This window comes from Apium graveolens, chromosome 10, assembly GCF_009905375.1.
Source record: "Apium graveolens cultivar Ventura chromosome 10, ASM990537v1, whole genome shotgun sequence".
Lineage (NCBI taxonomy): Eukaryota > Viridiplantae > Streptophyta > Magnoliopsida > Apiales > Apiaceae > Apium > Apium graveolens.
The window spans coordinates 215,165,481-215,189,026 of NC_133656.1; the positions used below are offsets into that span (position 1 = coordinate 215,165,481).

The 23,546-nt window shown below is 36.2% G+C and overlaps 2 protein-coding genes across 3 annotated transcripts; both read right to left on the reverse strand.

Moving 5' to 3' along the window:
• Positions 1-3,743: 3,743 nt before the first annotated feature.
• On the reverse strand, positions 3,744-19,495 carry LOC141689269 (DExH-box ATP-dependent RNA helicase DExH1). Of its 2 annotated transcripts, XM_074493518.1 has the most exons (16): positions 19,212-19,495; positions 18,955-19,100; positions 12,432-12,531; positions 12,140-12,352; positions 11,950-12,045; positions 11,250-11,525; positions 10,677-10,880; positions 10,419-10,580; positions 7,897-7,989; positions 7,511-7,725; positions 5,908-6,067; positions 5,524-5,797; positions 5,247-5,439; positions 4,982-5,168; positions 4,359-4,727; positions 3,744-4,232 (listed from the first exon to the last, which is right to left on the reverse strand). In XM_074493518.1, exons 1-16 carry the CDS (start codon positions 19,482-19,484, stop codon positions 4,101-4,103), a joined length of 3,093 nt encoding a protein of 1,030 aa, XP_074349619.1. In that variant the 5' UTR covers positions 19,485-19,495; the 3' UTR covers positions 3,744-4,100. The 2 variants fall into 2 exon arrangements, with proteins under 2 accessions (XP_074349619.1, XP_074349620.1); XM_074493519.1 differs by lacking the exon at positions 19,212-19,495 and having other exon boundaries at positions 12,432-12,535; positions 18,955-19,093.
• Positions 19,496-20,774: 1,279 nt separating this feature from the next.
• Positions 20,775-21,964, reverse strand: LOC141691787 (uncharacterized). The gene is made up of 3 exons (XM_074496542.1): positions 21,474-21,964; positions 21,242-21,323; positions 20,775-21,122 (listed from the first exon to the last, which is right to left on the reverse strand). The coding sequence occupies exons 1-3, from the start codon at positions 21,962-21,964 to the stop codon at positions 20,775-20,777; spliced, it is 921 nt and encodes a 306-aa protein (XP_074352643.1).
• Positions 21,965-23,546: the final 1,582 nt, after the last annotated feature.

The window sequence follows — 23,546 nt, forward strand, 5'->3', positions numbered from 1 at the left end:
CAAGTATAAATGGAATGCCATAAACTACCACAATGAAAACAAGCATTTTGTGGCTTAAACCTAACAGACAGACTCTTAACTCATGATCTAGGAGGTAAAGAGTTTATTTCTTTATTCTTCCTGCAAAAAGAAATAAGAAGGTTAGAGTTTCCACAGTTATAACATTTCTTTCTAGGAGCAATAGGAACAGACATATAATTATTGCTTTTGTTCACACCTTCCTTTCCATTCCTATTTTTCCTAACTTCCTTTACCTTGTTGACATTCCTAATCTCTTTCAGCTTATGCTTAAGCTGCTTCTTTGTCATTAAGACTATGTTGACTTCAGCTGGTTTATCATGTTTTAATTTGTCAGAAGTTGACTTATCCTTAACTTCTGTCACAGACTCTTTCATCTTTTCAGAATCAGACTTTACAATTTTTGCTACAAACTTAACAGGATTTACCTTTGGCTTAGCAGTCTGTTTAACAACAATTGGATCAATTTGTTCAGTTCCTTTTTCACTTTTATCATCTCCATAACCTAAGCCCTCTTTCCAGTTTGCACTACTTAATAAATTCTGAGATATTCTGCCAGAGTTAGTCCAAGTTCTGATAATCTCTCTTTCCTTTTCTAAGTCAGCTTTTAGAGATTCATTCAATTTTAACACATCATCTCTAACATATAAAGCATCATCTTTTTCTTTCTTAGTTTGACGAAGAACAACTAACTCCTTTTCTAAATAATCATTTCTCTTTTTATAAGCAAGATTTTCAGATGTTAATCTTTCACATGTTAAAGTCTGATCTTTATAACTAATAAACATGGTTTTAAGATATAATCTCAACTCAGTAATATCATCAGTATGAAAGGCATAAGTTGTTTGAGGTACCTTTAATTCAGCAGTTTCAGGGCTGCTGTCAGCATTTGCCATCAGGGCATAGTTCACCTCATGTTCAGAATTTGAAGTGTCTGTCCAGCTTTTCTTCTTTGTGACAAGTGTCTTGCCTTTGTCACTTTTTCCTTTCTTGCAGTCAGGAGATATGTGGCCTCTTTCACCACAGTTGTAGCATTTGACATTTGAGTTGTCTCCTCTGTCAGACTTTTCTTTACCTTCAGACTTTCTGCACCCTTTCTTATCAGAACTTCCACTTTTCCTGGAAAACTTTTTGCCTTTTCTGAATTTCTTGTAGGCTATCTTTGTGATACCCTTCACCATAAGAGTACACAATTTCATCATCTCTTCATCAGCATCCATCTCAAGTAAACTTTCAGTTTCTGAATCATCATCATCAGAATATGATGACTCTGAATCAGACTTTATGATGAGAGCCTTTCCTTTGCCCCTTTTTGAGGCAGCCACTTTAGGAGATTCCTCCTCAGCCTTAAGAGCAACTGTACTTGACTTTCTTTCATGCCTCTTACTCATTTGATCCATCTCAAGTTCATAAGTCTTGAGCATACCATAAATTTCATCAAGAGTAGTTTCCGTAAGGTCATAGTTGTCTCTTATGGTAGTAGACTTCAAATCCCAATTTTCAGGAAGGGCTAAAAGGAATTTTAGATTTAAATCTTCAAGATCATATTCCTTGTCCACCAGTGACAGATCATTCAAGAGTTTGACAAACATGTCATATAAGTCAGTTAATGACTCATCAGCTTTTAAGTCAAAGTGCCCATACTCTTGAGTGAGTATAGTCCTCCTGTTCTTCTTGATTGCATCAGTTCCCTGGCATCTTGTCTCCAGAGCTTCCCATATCTCCTTTGCAGTCTTGCAATGTATTACCCTGTTTGACATGACATTATCAATGGCACTATGCAGCAAATGCCTTACCTTTGCATTCTTGGAAATAGATGAGATGTCTTCAGCTGTGTACTCACCTTTCTCCTTTGGTATGGTCTTTGCTGGTTGATCAACAGCTACAACAGAGAGCTTGGTAGGCTTATGTGGTCCTTCATTAATTCTGTCAAGGTATTCTGGATCTGTAGCTTCCAGAAATATAGCCATCTTCACTTTCCATATGAGATACTCAGAAGGTCTCAGTATGGGAACCCTAATAGTCTCATAACGACTGTAGGTTTGAGTCTTTTGAGTTTCTTCAGTTTTGGTGGGCTTAATTGGAGTTTGTGCTTCTCCAGACATGATTGTTTGGATCTTTACTGTATGTGTATTAACGGATAAGCTCTGATACCAATTCTTAGGTCACACAACACTGTAGAAGGGGGTTGAATACAGTGTTTAATACAAGCAAATCGATTTTAAACACAAGTAACAGTAAACAGATATTCAATAAGATAAACTATGTTACAATGGAACTTTTCTCTCTCAGTGATGTACAAGTATCACTAAGAGCTGCTAGGTTACAATGTATAATCTTCTCGATAATGATAACACATCTAGTGTAAACTCAAAATCTGTGTTTATATAGTACACAGTTACAAGATAACTTCTAATTGATATGGAATATAATTCTGTCTCCTAAAATATATCAATCAGATATCTTCTACAAGTCTTCCAGTCTTCTAACTCTTTCCATGCATATCTTCTTTTATTTCAGTCTCGATCTTCTACTGTAAATCAGCTTCCTTCCTTATATGAAAGTCTTCCCACACTTAAGTTCTAATATGACCTTAAGTTCTGATATTAAATTTTGACTTCCAATATGTCCTGATTTCAGTAAGTCCTGATATATCCTGTTTGTTAAGATCTGAAAACTAAACATGAATCATATTAGACATGACATCTCAAATATATCTAACGGTGCCTATTAAAACATAACTTCTAATGTCGTTTTGTCTCATTAAAAAAACAAAAATAAAAAACATGACAACGGGGCAAGCATATCTGATTTTTTTACCTAAAAACATGAATTCAATTAACATTTTGATTTTTTAAAAAATAAAAAATAAACGGGAGATGCATTTTCGTTTTTTATTTATAAAAAAATGGAACCAGATCCTCCATTTTGGAGTGTCTTTTGAGCCCATTTCTCCAGGAGTGACATCTCTCCCAAATAGTATAGTTATCCCCTATTTAACCAACTGTCAACTCTTGCGGGTTTGTATTTTCTATGTTATTCTATATCTTTCAAAGTATTTAGCCTCAGTGGAATATTACAAATGTACTTTAGTTCTTCATAAAGATTTCATGTGGTGAAAAGACAAAATTATTATAATTTGTAATATAATGCTAATTTTTTGTTCAACATCTTGTATGAAAAAAATTACTTAATAAAAAATTTAGTTTAAATAAAATATCTTGATTCTCTGCAGGGAATCACGTTCCCCATTTGACTCGGGAACGAGAAATGATATATATGGTGTGTTTGGTATTACCGTTGCATACTGCAATAACAGTTTTCACTGAAAATCACTTAAAAAACTGTTTGATAAAATTTAAAAACTGCTTTTTAAAAAAGTACTTCTGGTCCGCCTAAAAGCTGCTGTTAGATAAAGTAAGTCTCTCAATACTTTTAGAAAAAGCTATTTTTCAACCGTTGCGGGGAGTAAATTCTGATTTCACCATCAAATTTTACCAAAATCATTAATATTTTTAATTTTTTGCATCAAAACATATATTTATCAAAAAAATTACCAAACAATTATCTAATTTTACGATAACACTTTTTCATAACAGCATAATATTTTTAACGGCAATTTCAAACAGAGTTTCAACGGCAATGAGTTTGAAGTCAGACAGGGAGCAGGGGTAGCACTATATGACCCAAGTGACCCGATGCGCCTGTACTTTTAAAGCATGTCCTTGTACAATGCTTAAGGCTCTCGGCTGAGCAGCAGCAACTTTAAATTCAAACTCCTTGATCATTGTCAGGGTATTACATATCAATCCTATCACCTTAAAAAGCTAGCAAGTAAAAATAGGTTTTCTAAGAAACTAAGAAAAATTACAATACACCGAAATTACACAAACTAAGATTACCTTGCAGCAACAAGCTAATATAGGCATAACTCAGTAGTGGAGTCCCTCAAAAATGTAGTGTTTGTTTGTAGCTTCCGGCCACCATAAACAATTAGAAAACTAAAGATAATAGAGCATACTAACTTAAAAATTTTGTTAATAAAAAGGCATCAGAAGGGAGTACAACTGGGTGCAATATTCCTAGTATTGTAAATTCCGACTGTGCAACAACTCAACTACGGCATCAACGACACCTTTTCCCTCTTCAGAAATATTTATGCTAGGGTCTTCAATCTTCTTTTTCAGAAGTTTGTCAAGCTCTTCTCGCAGTTTCTGCATATTGCAACATCAACTCAGTGTTCTAGAATCAGAATGGAACTCTTTATAGAAGTGGAATCAAAGCATAAAGAGATGATCAAGCGACATTCTGGACTAAACAAACTTCCTAAAATTAATTACCTGGATCAACTCCAGAACATTCTTTGATGCAGAGAAATGGAGATATCCATCAAGCATTTCAATTCCATTCCCTGATTTGCTAAAAATGAGATGTCCACCAAACATAAGTAGGGCGTAATCTGATATGTTTGTCGAGTCTCTTATGTAGATGCTGGAAGTTTTCACCTTTTCACCATAAACCATAAAAGGTAGAGGGAAAATATGAACTCCAGCATTTACAGATGCCGGATGAATATCGACTTTACCAACTTCTTTTGTGTACAGGGATGTTCTCTTTCCCCTTCTTTTGCACTGCACAACATTTGGATAAAGCCCAGCACACAGGACTGCGCTTACCATCTCTAAATCATTGCTATACTGGTTATATGCCTGCACATGCAAGTATTAGTCATATGTAGCCGGTCGGTCCAACTATTTGTGGATACTTGTAAATGAAATCAATCTCCCTGTCCTCTCTTTCAATGACCCCGTTTCACGTTTATGAAGCAAAAACAAAAGACTTGGATGACTTACCTAAACATCCTAATTATAAGGAATCACAGAAAATTTACATATCTGGTAGACTTATTTGCATACTCACACACACACACCCCTATATGGACATATTATAAATAAGAACTCACATTTACACCCTTTGATTTATCTATGAAGCCAATGTCTGAAAGTAAATCTACAAATTGGTTCTTCATATCCTCCATCATTTGCAAAGTCACTGGCGACAGGAAGTTTTCCCAACAAAAGGCTCTCTCATTTCCGCTTCGCTTTGCATCCTTCCATCCTTCAAATGCTTTCAATAATGCTATATGGTCACTGAATAAATATATCAAAAATCTTAGAACTTAGGTATAACATGCTAAAGACATTCAAGAAAGATTTTTTCAAACTAACCTACAAGAATCACCAGCAAATGATCTTTTTGCATCATCCGCCTCCTCTTTCCTATTAATTGGAAGGACAAATGGATCGCGGTGTGCGAGTGCAGATGCAATGGTTAATGCAGGATTTAGGCATTTAAATATGGAACCCATGAGGAGCATCTTTCCGATGTTAGGCTCCAAAGGCAGAGTACATAAATGCCTCCCTGTCAGGTAAAACTATTTAAAGTAAAGACACTTTGGAAATGGACGGATACTACAAAACAAACATAAAATTACACAGTACGAACCAAGTGGAGTAAGCTCTTCCCTGTCATCCAAGGCACCGATAGTTTTTAGAAGTTCAATAGCATTTTGAACAGAGAGGGAATCTGGAGGCTGAAGTGCCTTCCCCAAAAACAGTCCAATAGCTCCAAGTTTTAAGCTCTTTATATGTAGACATAATTCTTGGAGAGGAGTACGGAGAATTTCAGGCAGTTGATATTGGGGCATAGCATCATGGACCATTTTTGGATATAATCTATAACAGACTCCAGGTTGTACACGGCCAGCTCGTCCACGTCTCTGTAAATGAGGCAAATCTAGCTTGATTACCAAGAACGTTAATGGCAACAGTTACTAGATTCACATTCTCACGACAGGAAATTCCAAAACCATGATATGTGGAGAAATACCTGACGTGCTGAAGCTTTAGAGATCCACGATGGTAACAGGCAAGCGAGTTTGTTCAGAGCATCATAACTAGTCTCCTTGGCTTTACCACAATCTACTACATATACAACATCGTCTATAGTAATACTACTTTCAGCGATGTTTGTAGCTAGCACAATTTTTCTGCATACACAAATTTCAAGAGGTAGAGTTGCTTGTTCACATAGGAACATACTTATTATCACAACAGATAATTAAGCTAATGAAGCAGCATATAACTATTTATACAATCGCATATCAGAAGAGGGTGTACCACCCTGTCTACTTGATCTAGATGCACCACAAATTAAATGTAATTTGCCAATACGCACATACAGTTGGACAGTTTTTGGTTAGTACACCAGCTGTTCCTTCAATTCAACCTTACTCTCACATGCATCTTAAAAGGGACATTCAAAAAGGTAGGTTACCTAATTTAAAGCAGCGCCATAATTTAGGTAAGAGTACAAAATATTATTTATAAATTTATATATCCGGAGTATGGCCATCATAGACATGAAGCAGGAGCACGAAAAGATGCATCAAAAGCTAGCATATGATATCAATATATAAATCAAAAGTTGAGATCAGTTTTAATATAATTGAATCTCATCCCTTGTAAACATTATTTTCATGAAAAAACGAACATGTGAAGGAAATAGGAGGTGGAAGACGCATATATATAAGAGGTAAGAGTGGAGTGCTACTCTATGATAAGATCTGAACTCGAAAGAAATGAAGGCTAGTCTGGAGCAAAAGAATGGAATGAAGAAGTTAATGATCATTAATTAAATGTAAACGGACATATATAAGATTTTATCCTATTTCTCCATCAACCCCTTCAAAAGGAAACAAATGACAAAACATATCACCCCATATGATATATGCATTACATTCCTCGTATCTTAAAAAACTCTTGCCTTTTTGGATTTCCTAATACGATGAAAACATTAATTAATTTTTTTTTGGAGAGTTTGCAATACAATTTTTACCTCCTAGATGTATTTATAACTAATGAACTATTAGTCCGACGATCTACTTTTTCAAAAAACATAGGTTGGATGTTTATAATTAATAGTCCTTGACAGGCCTATGACGATACAATCACTTCCTACAATGCATTCGAATAGAATACTATAAACTGCATAGGATGGCCTTAACCACTTTTTTAATCATAGCTTTAAAATACCTTTCTACCTAACCTTTACTTGCGCTACAGGAATTTTGTTAAGGAATAAAAAGATCTATCCTCACAGCTAAAGAGGCAACAGGGATCACGAAAATGGTTTGTCATTTATTTTATAATATAATAGTTTACTCAACCTTCTTATTTTTGGTATATTCCAAACAAAATATTGGTGAAGCTAATGCAGAAAAGGCGATACATTACACTAAAGTAAGATAACTATTAATAACCGCAGATCGAGGAAAGAAGTTCCCTCACCAAGACTAAGAGAATGTAAGATATGTCAAATTACTTGGCTGACGATATGAAAAGATAGATAAATTAAGAGTGTCAGATTACCGACACAACTATCTTACCTCTATAAAAATATTTGACCTTGAAAAATAAAAGAAAGAAATTACCTTTTGTTCACAGGTGGCCGATCAAATATTTCACGTTGATTTGTGGTAGGCATAGAACCATGAAGTGGAAGAATCAAAAATTTGCTGGGATCTCTTAGGAAATTGTTAGCTTTGACTTTGTCAAGAAGCTTAGAAATGTCATCCCAACCAGTCAGAAAAACAAGTATTGCTCCATCCTCTTCATGGCGACAAATATACTCGATTGTTGATTCAACCTACAATAGGGAAGTCTCATTTAAAGTTTTAAAAAGTACTCAGAAAAGGTTGCACCTATGGAGGTAACTAATAAATACTAGTCAAGCTGGGTAACGGTTGTGCGTTCTGTGTATGTTCTACCCACAAATAATCACACTGCAGAAGAAAAAGGAGGATTGCGATGTACATACAAGACCCAGATCAAGCTGCAAATCCGACCAAGCTTCAAGAGATTGCCTTGTAGTTACATTATAGCTTTTGTACAAAGAATCAATATCTGCTTCCTACAAAATACATATGTTATGAAAATGTTAATAGAAAAATGCCTAAAATCAATTTTTTACTAGTCGATAAATACATATACTTAAATCAACAAACACAAAAAATATCAGAAACCCCATCATTAAACTAAGCGTTTAATATATAGTACTCGACATCAAATCTGAATCCATCCTGATTTTGAATCCCAATAGCAAGTCCACGTCATTACAATGAAACTTAAAGCATTGTAGCACAATCAGCCACAAATATTTGAGGTTTTGAAAAATAATGGTGAAAAAACGATTTCAGCAATAGCACTTGGAAAGTATACATACACGCACAAAGAGACAGTAATTAATGACCAATCTAGTCCCTAAATCAATTGTAAATAGTATATCATATTACATGCTCCTAGACACACGAGAATAGGAAAAGGGGAAGGATTATAGAGTAGCCCAGTGTTAAGAGCTTACTCTCACTGCAAATAGGTCGGAGTTCGATCCTCGTCATTTATTCCCCATTGCAATCCAGAGAAAGAGAAAAGGGCGCATAAGCTTAATTGCGCACAACTTCTGGCAGGAAGTTCCCCAACACGGGCGTTCTTAGGAAAAATTACTGTGGTCAAATTCTGGCTAGGAAAATTTAAAAGGAATTGCGGCATTAAAACTTTCAAGGCTAAACTCAGGTCCAATAACACATCACATTTAGTTTAGTATTGTTACATCGAATGACATTGAGAGTCATGAAGATATTACTGAGGAAGTTTTCTTTTATTATGTTTTTAAATCTTAATTATCACTTCAGGCAATTAGCAATAGGTTACTGTGGACTTCTGGAAATTTGTTTTATTAGCATAGCAAGGAAGTAAATGTAATATCAGATAACAAAGAAGGCATAAAGGTCTTTTTTTCCTTTCTTTACGTAGTGGATCTTCGATCTTGGCACACAAATAGGATTGAGATTAATAAGAAGAAAAGCACACGAGATTCCAAGGAGAGATGTGCAAATCTCAATACACCAAAAATCATCACGCTCAAATTCTACATTGTATTTCTACCAAACTCGAATTTGGCTCGATTAAAACTGATCCAATTCAACCCCTAAAAAAAACAATGATGCACTAAGAAGTACGAAATATTCGTGAGCTTATAACTATAAAATACAAGTTTACACCAAACCATAAAATAAGTGTTGACGCATTGTATTTGTACTTGTCAAGGCGTAGAGACGAACAATGACGATAGCGAACCGCCTGGACGCCTAGGCGGTAAGGCGCCCGCCTAGGCGTCCAATTGGCGAATTAGGCGTTCTACTATATATAGTTCTACTATATATAGACATTTTTATTAGATATTATGTACATACATTTTGACTAGTTTTAATAATAATTACATTAATATAAAGATTACTTTATTTGATAGAAAAAAATAGATTTTATTAACTTTTGTTTTTTTAGTTTTGAGACTTTTTTTATAAGTACGATGGTTCAATCCTTGATTGTACAATTTCATAAATTTAACAACTTAAAGACGAAAATAGGCAAAGTCAAATCACTTATTAAAAAGAAATATTTCACACATTTACATATAGTTGAACGCCTAATGTACTCCTAGGCGTCGCATAGACACCGCCTGACTCGCCTAGGCGTCGCCTTGGCACTGCCTAACTCGCCTAGGCTCCGCCAATTCGCCTACTCTATCAAAATCAAGACGGTTCCGCCTAATTCGCCTACTCTATCAAAATCAAGACGGTTGGGACGCCTTTTCATTTTTTTACCGTCTTTCCGCCTAGGCGACGTCTTAACAATTAATTTTTATGTATCGTTGCCATTTCACTATTACACTGACAAAATAAAATTTCAAATTAACATTTATTTACATGATTCTTTAGAAGTTTTCGTGACAAATATCGGAGTATGCATAGTTATTCATCTAGCTATGGTTAATTTTGAACAGTTTGAATCTTAACTGGTTTTAATAACATTGCAAGATTCTGCTAATTTTCTTCTCCACGCATTTTATAAGCTTAAACTTTATCATATTTCTAGTAAATTATAGCCAGAGTCGGACCAGAATTATTAACTTAGATTTACAACTCAAAGCTGAAAACAGCCTAGAATATTGATGACAAATTGATCGAGTACAGGCACATAGTTCCTAAGAAACAAGGTAGGGCTATCAATTAGTAGTCATATCAATATTTATCCTAGTGTTAAACAATTTCATTAAGAACGCCCGAAAATGTATGAATCATACAAAAATTAAAGTACGTGTTAATTTAGTAGCACTGTGTGAAAGAAATGGCTAATAGATCCGAACGACTGTAGCCTAGTGGATACCCCACTTATCTTCATAATAGGAGGTTGAGGATGTGAGTATCAAATTGTTGCAATTGCCCAGAAAAAGAAAACGCGGATGCAGGACTATAATTTTTAAATTTGACATGGACATACCTCAAATAACTCTGTTATAGGATCAGGTTTAGACTCCTGTTGCCTCCTCTTCCTCCTTGAATTTCCTTGATACTGACTGTTATCGGGGCCTGCTTGAATGCAATAGTGAGTTTTCTCCAGTACATCTTCTAGAAATAACTCTGACACTGGAAAGGTTAGCCCCTGCCAAATTAATAAAGAAGATTAAGAATGAGTTATACATGTGGGGAATGAACCAATTGTGTGTGCACTCAACACGTAATAACTGGATGACTATACCGGGATGTGGATAGTTGGTGCATCTCCAAAGTATTTGGAAAACAAGTCAGCATTGATAGTAGCGCTCATCAAAATAAGACGTAGATCAGGGCGACGAGGAAGGAGATCACGTAAAATTATTATAAGAAAGTCCTCATTCATGCCTCTTTCATGAATTTCATCCACTAGCAAATGGCTAACTCCTGTTAAATTTGGGTCCTCAATCTGCAATCAATTAAAATATTTTTGAGTGTTTTAAAAAATTGCAAGAATAAATTACTTGTGTCTAGTAATGTTGGAATGCAACTTCGGGCATTACTGTAGAGCTAGTGGCATATAGCATAAACCGGAACATGCGCAAACAAATATAATATTTTATAATCTGAAGTCAAAAAATCTCTAGGTCAAAGGGAACCAGTATGAAAAACACATCAAAACACACGTTCTGGATACTGAGGAAGCTTAAACATTGTGATAATCGTTTAATTATGCAAAGATGCACGTTAAACAGACCAGCAAATAGAAATATGAAAGGATCAATTATCACTGAATTATCACATATAGGAAACACACACACTTCAGATAATGTATTACCAGCTGCCGAAGTAAAACTCCTGTAGTGCAAAATAGCAATCTTGTTTGAGATGAGCGTTTTGACTCCAGACGAATTTGGTAACCAACAGTTTCACCAAGGTTTTCTCCTCTTTCAGAAGATATTCGAGCTGCAACTGATATGGCAGATATACGACGGGGTTGAGTGCAAACAATGTTGCAGTCAGCACCTCGAAGAGACGATATTTCCTCTTCCAGGATAAACTGAGGAAGCTGTGTAGTTTTCCCGCAGCCAGTCTCTCCAGAAACCACCAAAACCTATATCACTTAGCAATTTAAGTACAAAACTTATAAAATGTAGAGGATGATTATATATTATGTAATGTTGTTAGAGAAGTGATTTCTTTCGAGAGAAAGAATGATAGACTGATGTGAAGATAATATAGACATAGACATGTCTGACTTTCATCATATTATTTAATGGCCTCATTTCACCTGAAAATAGTTTGATCGAGTGTGCTCAAAATTTACTCTGAATTTAAGTCAGAGTAACTCAATGACACCACAACTCTAAACCCCAAAAGCCATATTATGTAACTACCAAGTGTATGGAAGAAAAATACTAAAATGAGTAATTTAACCGGAAGAATGAGACAAGTGAGACAGGAGGTTTGCAATAAAAGAGAAACACTCATCTTGCAATAGTAGGTGTAAAACAGTGTCAACTACTTGAGAAACCCACCTGATTTGCTGCAACAGCTTTTAAAAACTCAGATTTAACTTTATTTGCAGGAAGCTTTTCTCTGAAAGCCAGCATCTTTTTAACAGTGTCGCCTTCCTGTAACACATAATTTACATTTAGTCAAATGACATATAAAGAACAGCTAAACAATGTCGCATCAATCAGCCAAATTAAGATTTAGCTTATGTACCTTCATGTTCTCCTGTCTTTGTTTCAGTTCACTATGCAGTCTCTCTTTTCTACGATCATTTTGTACTTGAAAGGCAGGTTTAGCCATATCTGAAATATGTAGTTTCTGCACCATATGTGAGGAAGCTCCAGGATTATTATTAACAGATACAGTTCCTCCTGACCCACCCAAGAGATTTTCAACTCTCTTCTCAGTTTCACTAGACATCCGAATCTGCAAATAGTTGAAAATTTAGTATCATAATATCAATCACAAAAATAATGAAAAAGATGGTAAAAATCATTATTGTTACCTCTTTCTGTGCAGATCCATGGCGTTCATCGAGATCTGCACGATAATTTGGCAATGGAACCTTGCTCACAACGAGTGCTTTCCCTTTGTTATAAGCATGGCTTTCTTTCCGAAAAAGTAAACATTTGAAGTAAGATAGAAAATTCAGCTATCATTAACAACATACCATCAGAAACTAAAAAAAAAAAAAATTACTCAATAAATTTGCAAGTCTACACTATGGATTATTGGGAAAGACTATTACAAGACAAATAGTACCATCTTCACTAGAAAAGATCACAGAAGACAAGGACAACACCATCCACTGAAATTCTTACTACCGAGTCAAATAATATTAACATGTATACATGTATCTATAAGTCTAAAAACCATATGTTTTTTAGTCTTTAGCTACATACAATAATAACCGTTAAACAGACATAATAACAACAAACAACAATTTTCTGAATTCAGTATAGTAGTATATATAATCGATAGGTGCTAGGCAATTTATATAACAATAGTTCACTTGTTTCGAACGAATCGAAAAAATATGCAAAAGAAAATGGCTCTCAAGTTACATTTTTTGCCGCATATGGCTCACGATATATAGTATTATTAACTTGAACTTCAGGGGACAAACATGCATGCATATTCAGAGATTACAAATATTAGGCACATTGATGATATAGTAAAGCAATCCCCCCTCAATATATATATATAGGCTTTGGCCAAATAAAAACTAAAAACCTCCCTATTTAGAACTATCCACCACCCACCTCACTTTCACTTCCATGTAACACCCGACTCCTCTCCCAAATCCTAAAACTCCACCCTTGAACCTACTTACCACCACCATCCCCCCCCACTACCACCATCATCCCCACCACCGTCATGACCCCCTTTCGCCACCGCCACTCCCGCCGTTCCCCTCCATTTCCCATCTTCCTCCCTTCTCTGAACTTTTTTTTTTGCAATGACCTCTCCCTCTTCCCCACCTCTCTCTCTTTTTTCCACCTCTCTCTACACGTGGTAATTATTGTATTAATAGTTATAGTTAGTGATTCTGTTTAAAATTATGGTTGTTGCAGGTGATGGTGGTGAATGTTGGAGGTGATAGTGACTGTGATAGACGGTAGTGGTATAATCATTATGTATAATATGTAATAACTCATTATTAATTCTCTTGTACACCACATAAAATCTAACTAGTCAAAGGTTTCTTCAAGTAAATAATATAATCGTGCCACAAACATGCAAGTCATAAACAAGTAAGATGTAAGGTGTATATGTTAATATACAGCAAAATACAACTCAGCAAAGGCCCACATCAGATTCAGAATGAGCGGGAAAATTAGTTAGAATAGTGTGGTGCTAGTTCGTGATATAAATAGTCTCAATACAGGAGAATACAGATCTAGTTTTTCATTTTTACATATTCAGATTTCTGTAACAAACTATGGGTAAACTAGATACAAACTCTTAGCTTACTTCAATCATTTTCTTCTTGAATATCAATCTAGAAGATGAATCTATATGAAATTATCATGGTATCAGAGTGATCCGTAATCATCTTTATGTTCTTCCACATCATCATCTTCTTTGATTGATTCATTCTCAAATCTCTCTTTTGATCTGAAATCTCTCTCAATCTCATCTCTCTCAAACTTACATTTCTCTTTTTATGCTTATCAATTACTTGATAACAGAAGTAGATTTCACTTAAATAAAGCTAATTTCTGAGAAATCGTTTTGATTGAAGACTAATTTCTAGGGTTTGAGATATCGATTTGTGCAAATGACGACTTATGCTGATGCTGTTGCTAGTAATACTGGTTCTTCAAGTGCTGTTGTCATTGATTGTAAACATCCATATCATCTATCTTCATCAGATCATCCAGGTATGATCCTTGTGACTGTTACTTTGTCCGATCACAATTATAATCAATGGAGTAGATCGATGAAAATTGCCTTGTCGTCAAAGCTTAAGCTAGGATTTGTTGACGGTACATTGCCTAAACCTGTCTCTACATCTACTTCATTGATTTACTGGAATAGATGTAATGATATTGTTACCTCATGGATCTTAAACACTGTTTCACCTGAGATTAGGCAGAGTATTATGTATATGGAATCTGCATTTGAGATTCGGAAGGATCTTGCTACTCGATTCTCTCATACTAATGTGCCTAAACTGTTTAATTTGCGCAAAGAAATTACCTATCTCAGTCAAGGAACTTTATCTGTCTCCGCTTACTTTACAAAGTTTAGATCTCTGTATGATGAACTTGAAACTCTTTCTAAATTGCCTAAGTGTGTATGTGTTAAGTGCACCTGTGGAATTAATACCAAACTGATGAACTATACAAAGACTATCATGTTGTCTCAGTTTTTGATGGGTTTAAATGACCAATTTACGGTGATTCGAGGTCATATCTTGATGATCACACCTCCACCTTCTCTGAGTGAAGCTTATGGTATACTTCTGCAAGAGGAACAACAGAGAGATAGGACCTTATCTGTAATGTCTCCAGAAAATGCAGCTATGTCTGTTAAACAGTACAATGAGTATGGTAATAGAAATTCCAAGTCTGTTAAAAAGACAGATAATGCAAACCTGTTTTGTGATTTTTGTCAAACTTCTGGGCATAACAAAGACAAATGCTTCTGTCTTCACGGTTATCCTGAATGGCACAAGATGTTTGGTAAACCGAAACCTAAACCTCGCAATCAACAAGCTAAAGGACAATTTCAAGCTCATAATGTAACAACTGTCAATGTGACACCTGCTAAAGTGTCACAGTCCTTTCAGTCTCAAGGACAGCAAAATATATCACCCGAAGCTTCCTCTAGTTTTTCTGACTCTCAGTGTCAACAACTTATGCAGATGATTCAAGCTAGCTTTAGGGAACTTAATCAAGCTTCCTCTTCTGCTTCATGGTCTGCTGCCAATACTGCCTATACTGCAGGTATTCATAATCATTTTGTTGGTTATCTACACTCAAGCACTACACCAGAATCACAACTGTGGATAATTGATTATGGTGCTACTGATCATATCACTCCTTATATGCATCTTCTCAGTAATGTACATTCAGTGAATTCTGCTTTGCACCTCCCAAATGGTCAAACAGCTCAAGTCACTCATGTTGGTCATATTACTTTGGCTAACAATTTACAACTTGATAACGTCTTGTGTGTTCCTTCTTTTTCTTACAATTTTCTCTCCATTACAAAGTTCACACAGACAAACAAGTGCTCAGTCATGTTTGATCAAAATCAATGTTATATACAGGACCCTGTTTTGAAGACTCTCAAAGAGATTGGTAAACATCATGGTGGATTGTACTTACTTAAGTCAGATTTGGTATCAGCAATCTCAAGCTCCTCTATCTGTAACTCTACTGCACATCAGCTTAAAGAATTCTCTACATGGCATTCCAGACTCGGGCATCCATCTCAGTCTTCTATGCAATTTTTACCTTCTCATATGTTCACTTCCGGTTTTCAGACTCAACATTGTGATATCTGTCATCTAGCTAAACAGACAAGGTCTGTCTTTCCTGATAGTCAAACAGAATATTCTAATCTTTTTGATTTGATACATGTTGATGTGTGGGGTCCTTATAAAATAAGACTCATGGTAACTGTTCTTATTTTCTCACTATTGTGGAAGCAAAATCTAGAGCTACATGGACATATTTGTTTGTTGATAAATGTCAGGTGATTCATCTTATGTGTTCTTTCTTTAGTTATGTTCAGAATCATTTTGCAACTACAGTCAAAACTTTAAGGTCTGCCAATGGGTCAGAATTTGTTAATAAAGCTATGAGCTCTGAATTGGCTAAACTAGGCATTGTTCACCAAACTACTAGTCCTTACACACCCCAACAGAATGGGGTGGTTCAGAGAAAACATAGATCTCTCTTAAATACTGCTAGAGCCCTTAGGTCTCAAGCTTTCTTACCAATCAGCTTTTGGGGTGATTGCCTTTTAACTGCGACATATCTTCTCAATAGAACTCCCATAGCTCTTCTTAATGGTGCTTCACCTTATGAGGTACTTTTTAAAGAAAAACCATCCTATGAGCATTTGAGAATATTTGGAACTCTTTGTTATGTCACTAATTTGGGTCCTGATAAGGATAAATTTGCCAATAGATCATCTAAGTGTTTGTTTTTGGGATATCCCTTTGGAAAAAAGGCATACACTGTTATGGATTTATCTACCAGAAGAGTCTTTACAAGCAGAGATGTATTCTTTGTTGAGGATGTTTTTCCTTTTCAGAATCTCAATCTACCTTCCTCTGCTATTCCTTTGTTTACTTGTGAAAATGACAGTATTGATTCTGAAGATACTCCAATTGTACTTTCACCTAATACAACTCAGCAAAGTGTTCCTACTTTGTCTATTCATGATGATTCCCCATCTTCAAGTCAAGAAAACCGTCCTACTGACATAATACCAGTTGTCTCTCATAGACCAGTTAGACATAAGAAAGTTCCTACTAAATTTCTTGAGTATACTGGTCTTCCCAGACAAATCATTCCTTCTGCTAATCATTGTAATTCACCCTATAGCTTTCAACTTTCCTATGACTTACTGCAACCAGTCTATAGAGCTTTTCTGGTCAATATTGATTCTGTTCCAGAACCCACTTCTTTTAAACAAGCCAGTAAGAGTTCTGTTGTGTGAAGCTATGGCCAAAGAACTTGCTGCTCTTGAAGCCAATAATACATGGACCTTGGTGTCTTTACCTTCTCACAAGAATGTTGTAGGCTGTAAATGGATTTTTAAGGTAAAATATAAGGCTGATGGCACTGTAGAAAGGTATAAAGCACGACTAGTAGCTAAGGGTTTTACTCAAACCGAGGGATTAGATTACTTTGAGACCTTTGCTCCAGTAGCAAAAATGACAACTGTTAGGTCTTTACTGGCTTTGGTTGCTGTGTTTGATTGGAGTGTTACTCAAATGGATGTAACGAATGCCTTCCTCCATGGGGATCTTGAGGAGGAAGTATATATGACTATTCCCCCTGGTTATGTTGTTCCTACTCACCTGCAACACATTCCTAATCTAGTCTGCAAACTGATCAAATCTTTATATGGTCTAAGACAGGCTCCTAGGAGGAAGTGGTTTATTAAATTCTGCAATGTTCTTATTCAGTTTGGCTTTTGTCAAGCGCATTCTGATCATAGTCTGTTTATTCTGAGAATAAAGACCTCTATGGTTGCTATCCTTGTCTATGTGGATGACATCTTGGTCACTGGTAATGACCTTCATCTTATTGCTACTGTTAAAACTCATCTGTCAAAGCATTTTTTGATTAAGGATCTTGGTTCTTTAAATTACTTTCTTGGGATTGAGGCTGCAAGATCAACTTCTGGTATTTTCTTAAATCAACGGAAATACACTCTGGATTTAATTAAGGATTTGGGATTCCTTGATGCTAAACCATCTGTCATTCCAATGGAACAACATCACACCTTATTATCCAATGATTCTTCTCCATTTCTTTCTAATATTTCACCTTATGGACAACTTGTGGGTCGACTAATCTATTTGACCATTACTCGACCTGATATTTCTTACCCTGTTCATGTTTTATCCCAGTTCTTAGCTGCTCCTCGAGCTTGTCATCTAGATGTTGCTCATAAAGTTGTTCGATATCTGAAATATACCATTGGTCAGGGAATTCTACTTTCTTCTTCTAGTCCTTTGACTCTTACTGCATATGCAGATGCAGACTGGGGCTCTTGTCCATTTACTCGTCAGTCATTGACTGGATATTGTGTTACTCTTGGCAACTCTTTGATTTCTTGGAAAGCCAAGAAACAATCGACTGCTTCTCGCTCCTCCGCTGAGGCAGAGTATCGAGCCATGGCTGATACCTGTTGCGAAATTCAGTGGTTAGTCACTTTGTTTAAGGAATTGGGCTGTGAAAAATTAACTCCTGTCACTCTTTCTGTGACAACAAATCTGCATTATACATTGCTTCCAATCCAGTGTTTCATGAACGAACAAAACACATCGAGATTGATTGTCATATTGTTCGTTCTAAACTTCAACAAGGTCTCATTCAGACTAGTCATTTGTCCACCAAGCTTCAACTTGCAGATATTTTCACTAAATCTTTGTCTGCTGCTTCTCTGAAGTTTCTCATGTCCAAGATTGGGGTTTTCAATCTTTATCAACCCTCAATCTTGAGGGGGGATGTTAATATACAGCAAAATACAACTCAGCAAAGGCCCACATCAGATTCAGAATGAGCGGGAAAATTAGTTAGAATAGTGTGGTGCTAGTTCGTGATATAAATAGTCTCAATACAGGAGAATACAGATCTAGTTTTTCATTTTTACATATTCAGTTTTCTGTAACAAACTATGGGTAAACTAGATACAAACTCTTAGCTTACTTCAATCATTTTCTTCTTGAATGTCAATCTAGAAGATGAATCTATATGAAATTATCAGTATAAAACTACAAGTAATTGACATTTCAGCACTTGGTCAACTACATTACAGAAAGTTTTCGTAAAACTTACAAGTAAAGCCCCAACTGATAAGCCATATCATATAAAACTTGTTGATCCCCTCGACTAAAATTCCGCTTAATTACGAGCTCTTGTTCTCCTCCTCTTTTAAGTCCCTCCATCTTTCCCCACCACTCATTCTCATCAAGTACCTCCATCTATCCAACATTAACAAAATCAGCTAATTATAAACACAAATTCAGCTAATTATAAATACAATTATACAAATATTAAATATTATTCGGTTTTTAGAATTGCGAAAAGAGTACCTCAGCTGCTTGTTGAGCCAAGCGTTCGGCTCGCCACACCGGGTCCCACCACCGCTGCTCACCTCGTCCTCCGCCTCCACGACCGGCGCCACCGCGACCCCCGCCTCCGCGGCCAACACCGCCGCGACGACCGCCACCGCGACGACCACCTTGGAAATTGGGGCGGTTAGACATGGCGGATGTTGATAGATTGAGATGGTAACGAGAGGTAGTAATTAGGGGGAGAAATTTGTAGAGTGAAAGGTAGTTGAAGCCGACTAGGCGTAAAGACATTTATACATACACCGCTCTGTTTTGAATAAAAGTAAGTCATATTTGTATATTTAATTTTAATAATATTCCGCAAAAAATAAATGGAGCTCACATAAGTAGGCTGCACGATGGTCAAAAATTTGTTTTATTTTATTTTATTTTTTTTAAAATTTATATATATTAAAAAATTTGTTACTTGGTAGGTCAATAAAAATTTAAAACTAAGTACATGTTTTATTATTTTAAAAGTAAATATAAAATCTTAGGAGTATGAATATTAATATTTTATTACATGAATTACGAAATTTAGTAATTTAAAGTGTGGTATCGATCTATTTTATTATATGAATATATTATCTATTAACTTGGATCAATAAAATATGATATTGGTGAATATTTAATATTTATATATGATCTTATAAGATATAAATTAAAGATAAAATAATTATATATATGAATTCAGGTCCATTCAGGTGTGGACCAGATTTTTTCAGGTCTGGACAGGATTTTTTCAGGTCTTGTACCGGACCGGACCGAATACCGGATTTTTTCAATTATAAGGACCGGAGACCGGACCGGGTATGTCCGGTCCGGTCCAGGTCTTGGACCGGTAGACCTGGTCCGGTCCGGGTTTCAGGTCTAGACCGGAATTTTGTGCAGCCCTAGAAAAACTCTAAGGCCTCGTTTGTTTCGATGTAATCGGACAACGTAACTTAAAATTCCTTGGATTTAAAATGAGTTACGGTGTTTGGTTTGTTGTATTTTAAAATGGACAAGGGAACTTCAAATTTCATGGTTTTTGTAGTTACCACAAAATAGGGGAAGTTAGTTACCAAGATTCACCATGGTCACCACAAGTTACATAGCTATTTAATATAAAAATATTAATTACTTACCAAAATTAACTATGTAACCTCTAGTTACATATCAATAAACCAAACACGTTTACTTTAATTATCTTGGAACTTGTAGTTGTAACTTGGTTACGGGGAAGTTCAAGTTCCCGTGTAATTATAAAAGTTGATGAAACAAACAAGGCCTAAATGGCACAATTTTGAAAATTAAATTAAATGCCCAGAATGATAACGTCTGAAATAATGGCTCAACTAAGGGTGTCTAAAAGGTTTGGGTTGGCCTGGTTACGATATTTTAACAATCCAATCCAATTCAATCAGGTATGTAGTTTTTCAAACCAACCCATAAAATATAAATTTATAATCCAAATGCTTTTTTTTAATAAAACAGCACTTGCATTACTTAAATAGAATCATACACAAGGTTTTCAGAAATAAAATCAAGAGGGATACTTATTCACTCTCGCACATCTGACATAAAATACGTCGCTCGAGCTAACATATGAGTCACGCCATTCGCAGAATCAACTAGCACATTCTCAAAGTGCTTACAATAATCGACACAATCCGTGACAATGGCGTAAAAATACGAGTTTCCTTGAACCCCTTTGCAAGCATCCATCAACTGTTTTCCATCTGTCTCAAAAACACATTTTTTAAACGCAAGATTTTTAACCCAAGACATTGCTTCCTTGAGGCTTAACGCCTCAGCTTCAAGTGGCTGCATCAAACTCCCAATCCTTATACTTTTAGCTCGCAAGAAATTACCTTGGTCATCCCGAATAACTGCTCCCAACCCAATACACTTCAAATGCTTGAATATGGCAGCATCAGTGTTGATTTTTACCCATCCATGGGTAGGTCTACTTCATCTTTTCGAGCTTATACTCCTCCCTGAAACACTTGGAGTTCCCCCTGGTATACCTTCCTCCAATCATCTAACAAACTCATAGTTGCATGCACGCCAAAGGCCGACATATTAATCTTGTCCCATACCCACTTGTACCTACGATTCCAAATGTTCCAGCATAATAAGGTTATTAAGACAATATGTTCACTAGTAGCCACTGCATACACTCGTTGCATCACTTCACATACCGTATCACCTGGCAATATATGAAGAATATGTTGAAACTCACCTGCATCCCACACTGACCTCGCAAAAGAGCAAGTAAAAAGCACATGTATTGCATCTTTGTTTCCAGTTCGACACTGCGGGCACTTAACATCTATCTGCACTCTTTTAGTTACCAATGCTACTGCTGTTGGGAGGCATGAATTACACGCTCGCCACATGAAGTTTACTACCTTCTTTGGCAGCTTGATCGCCCATAACTTCCTCCAAAAAATACCCTGAGATGTATTATGCTCACCCAGCAATTTACGATAACAACTCTTAACCGTAAACACCCCCTTATCATCGAACAACCAAAACCGAGAATCCTTTTTATCAAATGCAGGTAGAGGAATTCTCTTAATTAACTTTGCGTCTCTGTCATTGCAAATGTCGTTCAATATATCCTCATCCCACTTATTTTCCTGCTCCATCATCAAGCTTCTCACTGTGATATTCTTAAGCTGTCCTGGCATATTAGACGTTAAAAAACCATTATCTTCACACGGCAGCCATGGAGCGTCCCATACCATTGTATTATCCCCATTTTCAATTTTCCTTCGACACCCCTATTTAACAATACCTTGTGTTGCTTAGATGCTCCTCCACATGTAAGTCGGGTTGTGTCCCAAAGACGCTTCAAGAAACTCAGTATTAGGAAAATACCTAGCCTTCATCAACTTCGTTACAAGGGATTAGCGTTTGTTATTAGTCTCCAACCTTGCTTTGCCAACATTGCCAGGTAATATTTATCAAGCTCCTTGAAGCCCAACCCACCACTCTCCTTCACCTTACATACCTTATCCCAACTCATCCACCTAATACTCTATTACTCCCTCCACTCCCCCCACCAAAATCCATTCATATGACGTTGAATCCCCGTGCTTATTTCAATTGGCAGTAGTAGAAGATTCATCCAAAAAATTGGAATGGATTGAGTTGCCGTTTTTAATAGTGTGACCTTTCCAGCCTTCGAGATGGGTTTATTCCTCCAACCTTGTAATTTTTGCTCAACTTTATCAACCAAGAAATTGAACACTCCATTTTTATTTCGACCAACTCGCATCGGCATGCCCATATATTTTCCAGAATCAAAGAAATCATTTACTCCAAGAATCTCACAAACTTGATTCCTATTAACCTTACTAGTATTAGTACTGAACACCACACTTGATTTGCCAAGATTAATGGCCTGCCCAAAAACACTTTCATACCTCTGAATAATATTTCTCATATTCGTTGTTTCTGCTTCTGTCTCCCGAAAATATAAATACAGTCATCCGCAAAGAGGGGATGTGAAATGGCTGGAGCACCTTTAGCAATTACAAAACCATGAATCAAACCAGCATCCTTATTCCGTCTAATAATTGAACTTAATCCCTTTGCACAAAGAATATATAAAAACGGAGATATAGGGTCCCCCTGCCTTATTCCACGCTCTAGTTTTACATCACCAAAATCAGTCCCATTATGCATAAAACTATATGTAACAGTTTGCACACAAACCATTACTCTATCAATCCATATTTGGTTAAATCCAAACTTCTGTAATATCTTCTCAAGAAACCCCATTCCAGCGTATCATAGGCTTTAGCAACATCAATTTTTAGCCCCGCAACACCGTATTTTTCTTGTCTACATCTTCTTAAGTAGTGGTTCAGCTCGAATGCAATCAAAGCATTGTCATTAAGTAAACGACCTTCCACAAATGTGCTTTTTTATCTGATATGACTCATGGTAAACAGTCTCGCAATCTATTATCCATAACTTTTGATAGAATTCGCATTAGTACATTGCACAATGATATTGGACTCAAATCCGTCATCCATTTCGGATCTTTCAGGCACACCAGTGTTCGATTAACATCTCCCATCAGTTCCCCTGTAGCAAAAAACTTTTGACAAAACAGCGTTACATCCATTCCAACAATTCGCCAATAATTTTGGAAAAATGCTGGATTAAGTCCATCACAACCTGGTGACTTTTCTGGATGCATGGAAAATACTGTTATTTTAACCTATTCGTATGTAACTGGTGCAACAAGGCATTGGTTTTGCTCCTCTATTACTACCTTCACTGTCTCTCGTTCTGTCAACCCACCCCCCACTATTGATA

What these genes read in the sequence shown, in the direction of transcription:
- LOC141689269 (XM_074493518.1), bottom strand. Translation starts at nt 19,484, where the DNA reads ATGTCTTTACGCCTAGTCGGCTTCAACTACCTTTCACTCTACAAATTT. An exon ending in TGGCTCAACAAGCAGCTGAG is followed by an intron (nt 19,101 to 19,211) that starts GTACTCTTTTCG and finishes AATGTTGGATAG; the next exon opens with ATGGAGGTACTTGATGAGAA. An exon ending in TATCAGTTGGGGCTTTACTT is followed by an intron (nt 12,532 to 18,954) that starts GTAAGTTTTACG and finishes TCGGAAAGAAAG; the next exon opens with CCATGCTTATAACAAAGGGA.
- LOC141691787 (XM_074496542.1), bottom strand. Translation starts at nt 21,964, where the DNA reads ATGGTATGGGACGCTCCATGGCTGCCGTGTGAAGATAATGGTTTTTTA. An exon ending in TTTACTTGCTCTTTTGCGAG is followed by an intron (nt 21,324 to 21,473) that starts GTCAGTGTGGGA and finishes TTGGAATCGTAG; the next exon opens with GTACAAGTGGGTATGGGACA. An exon ending in TGTTAGATGATTGGAGGAAG is followed by an intron (nt 21,123 to 21,241) that starts GTATACCAGGGG and finishes AAGCATTTGAAG; the next exon opens with TGTATTGGGTTGGGAGCAGT.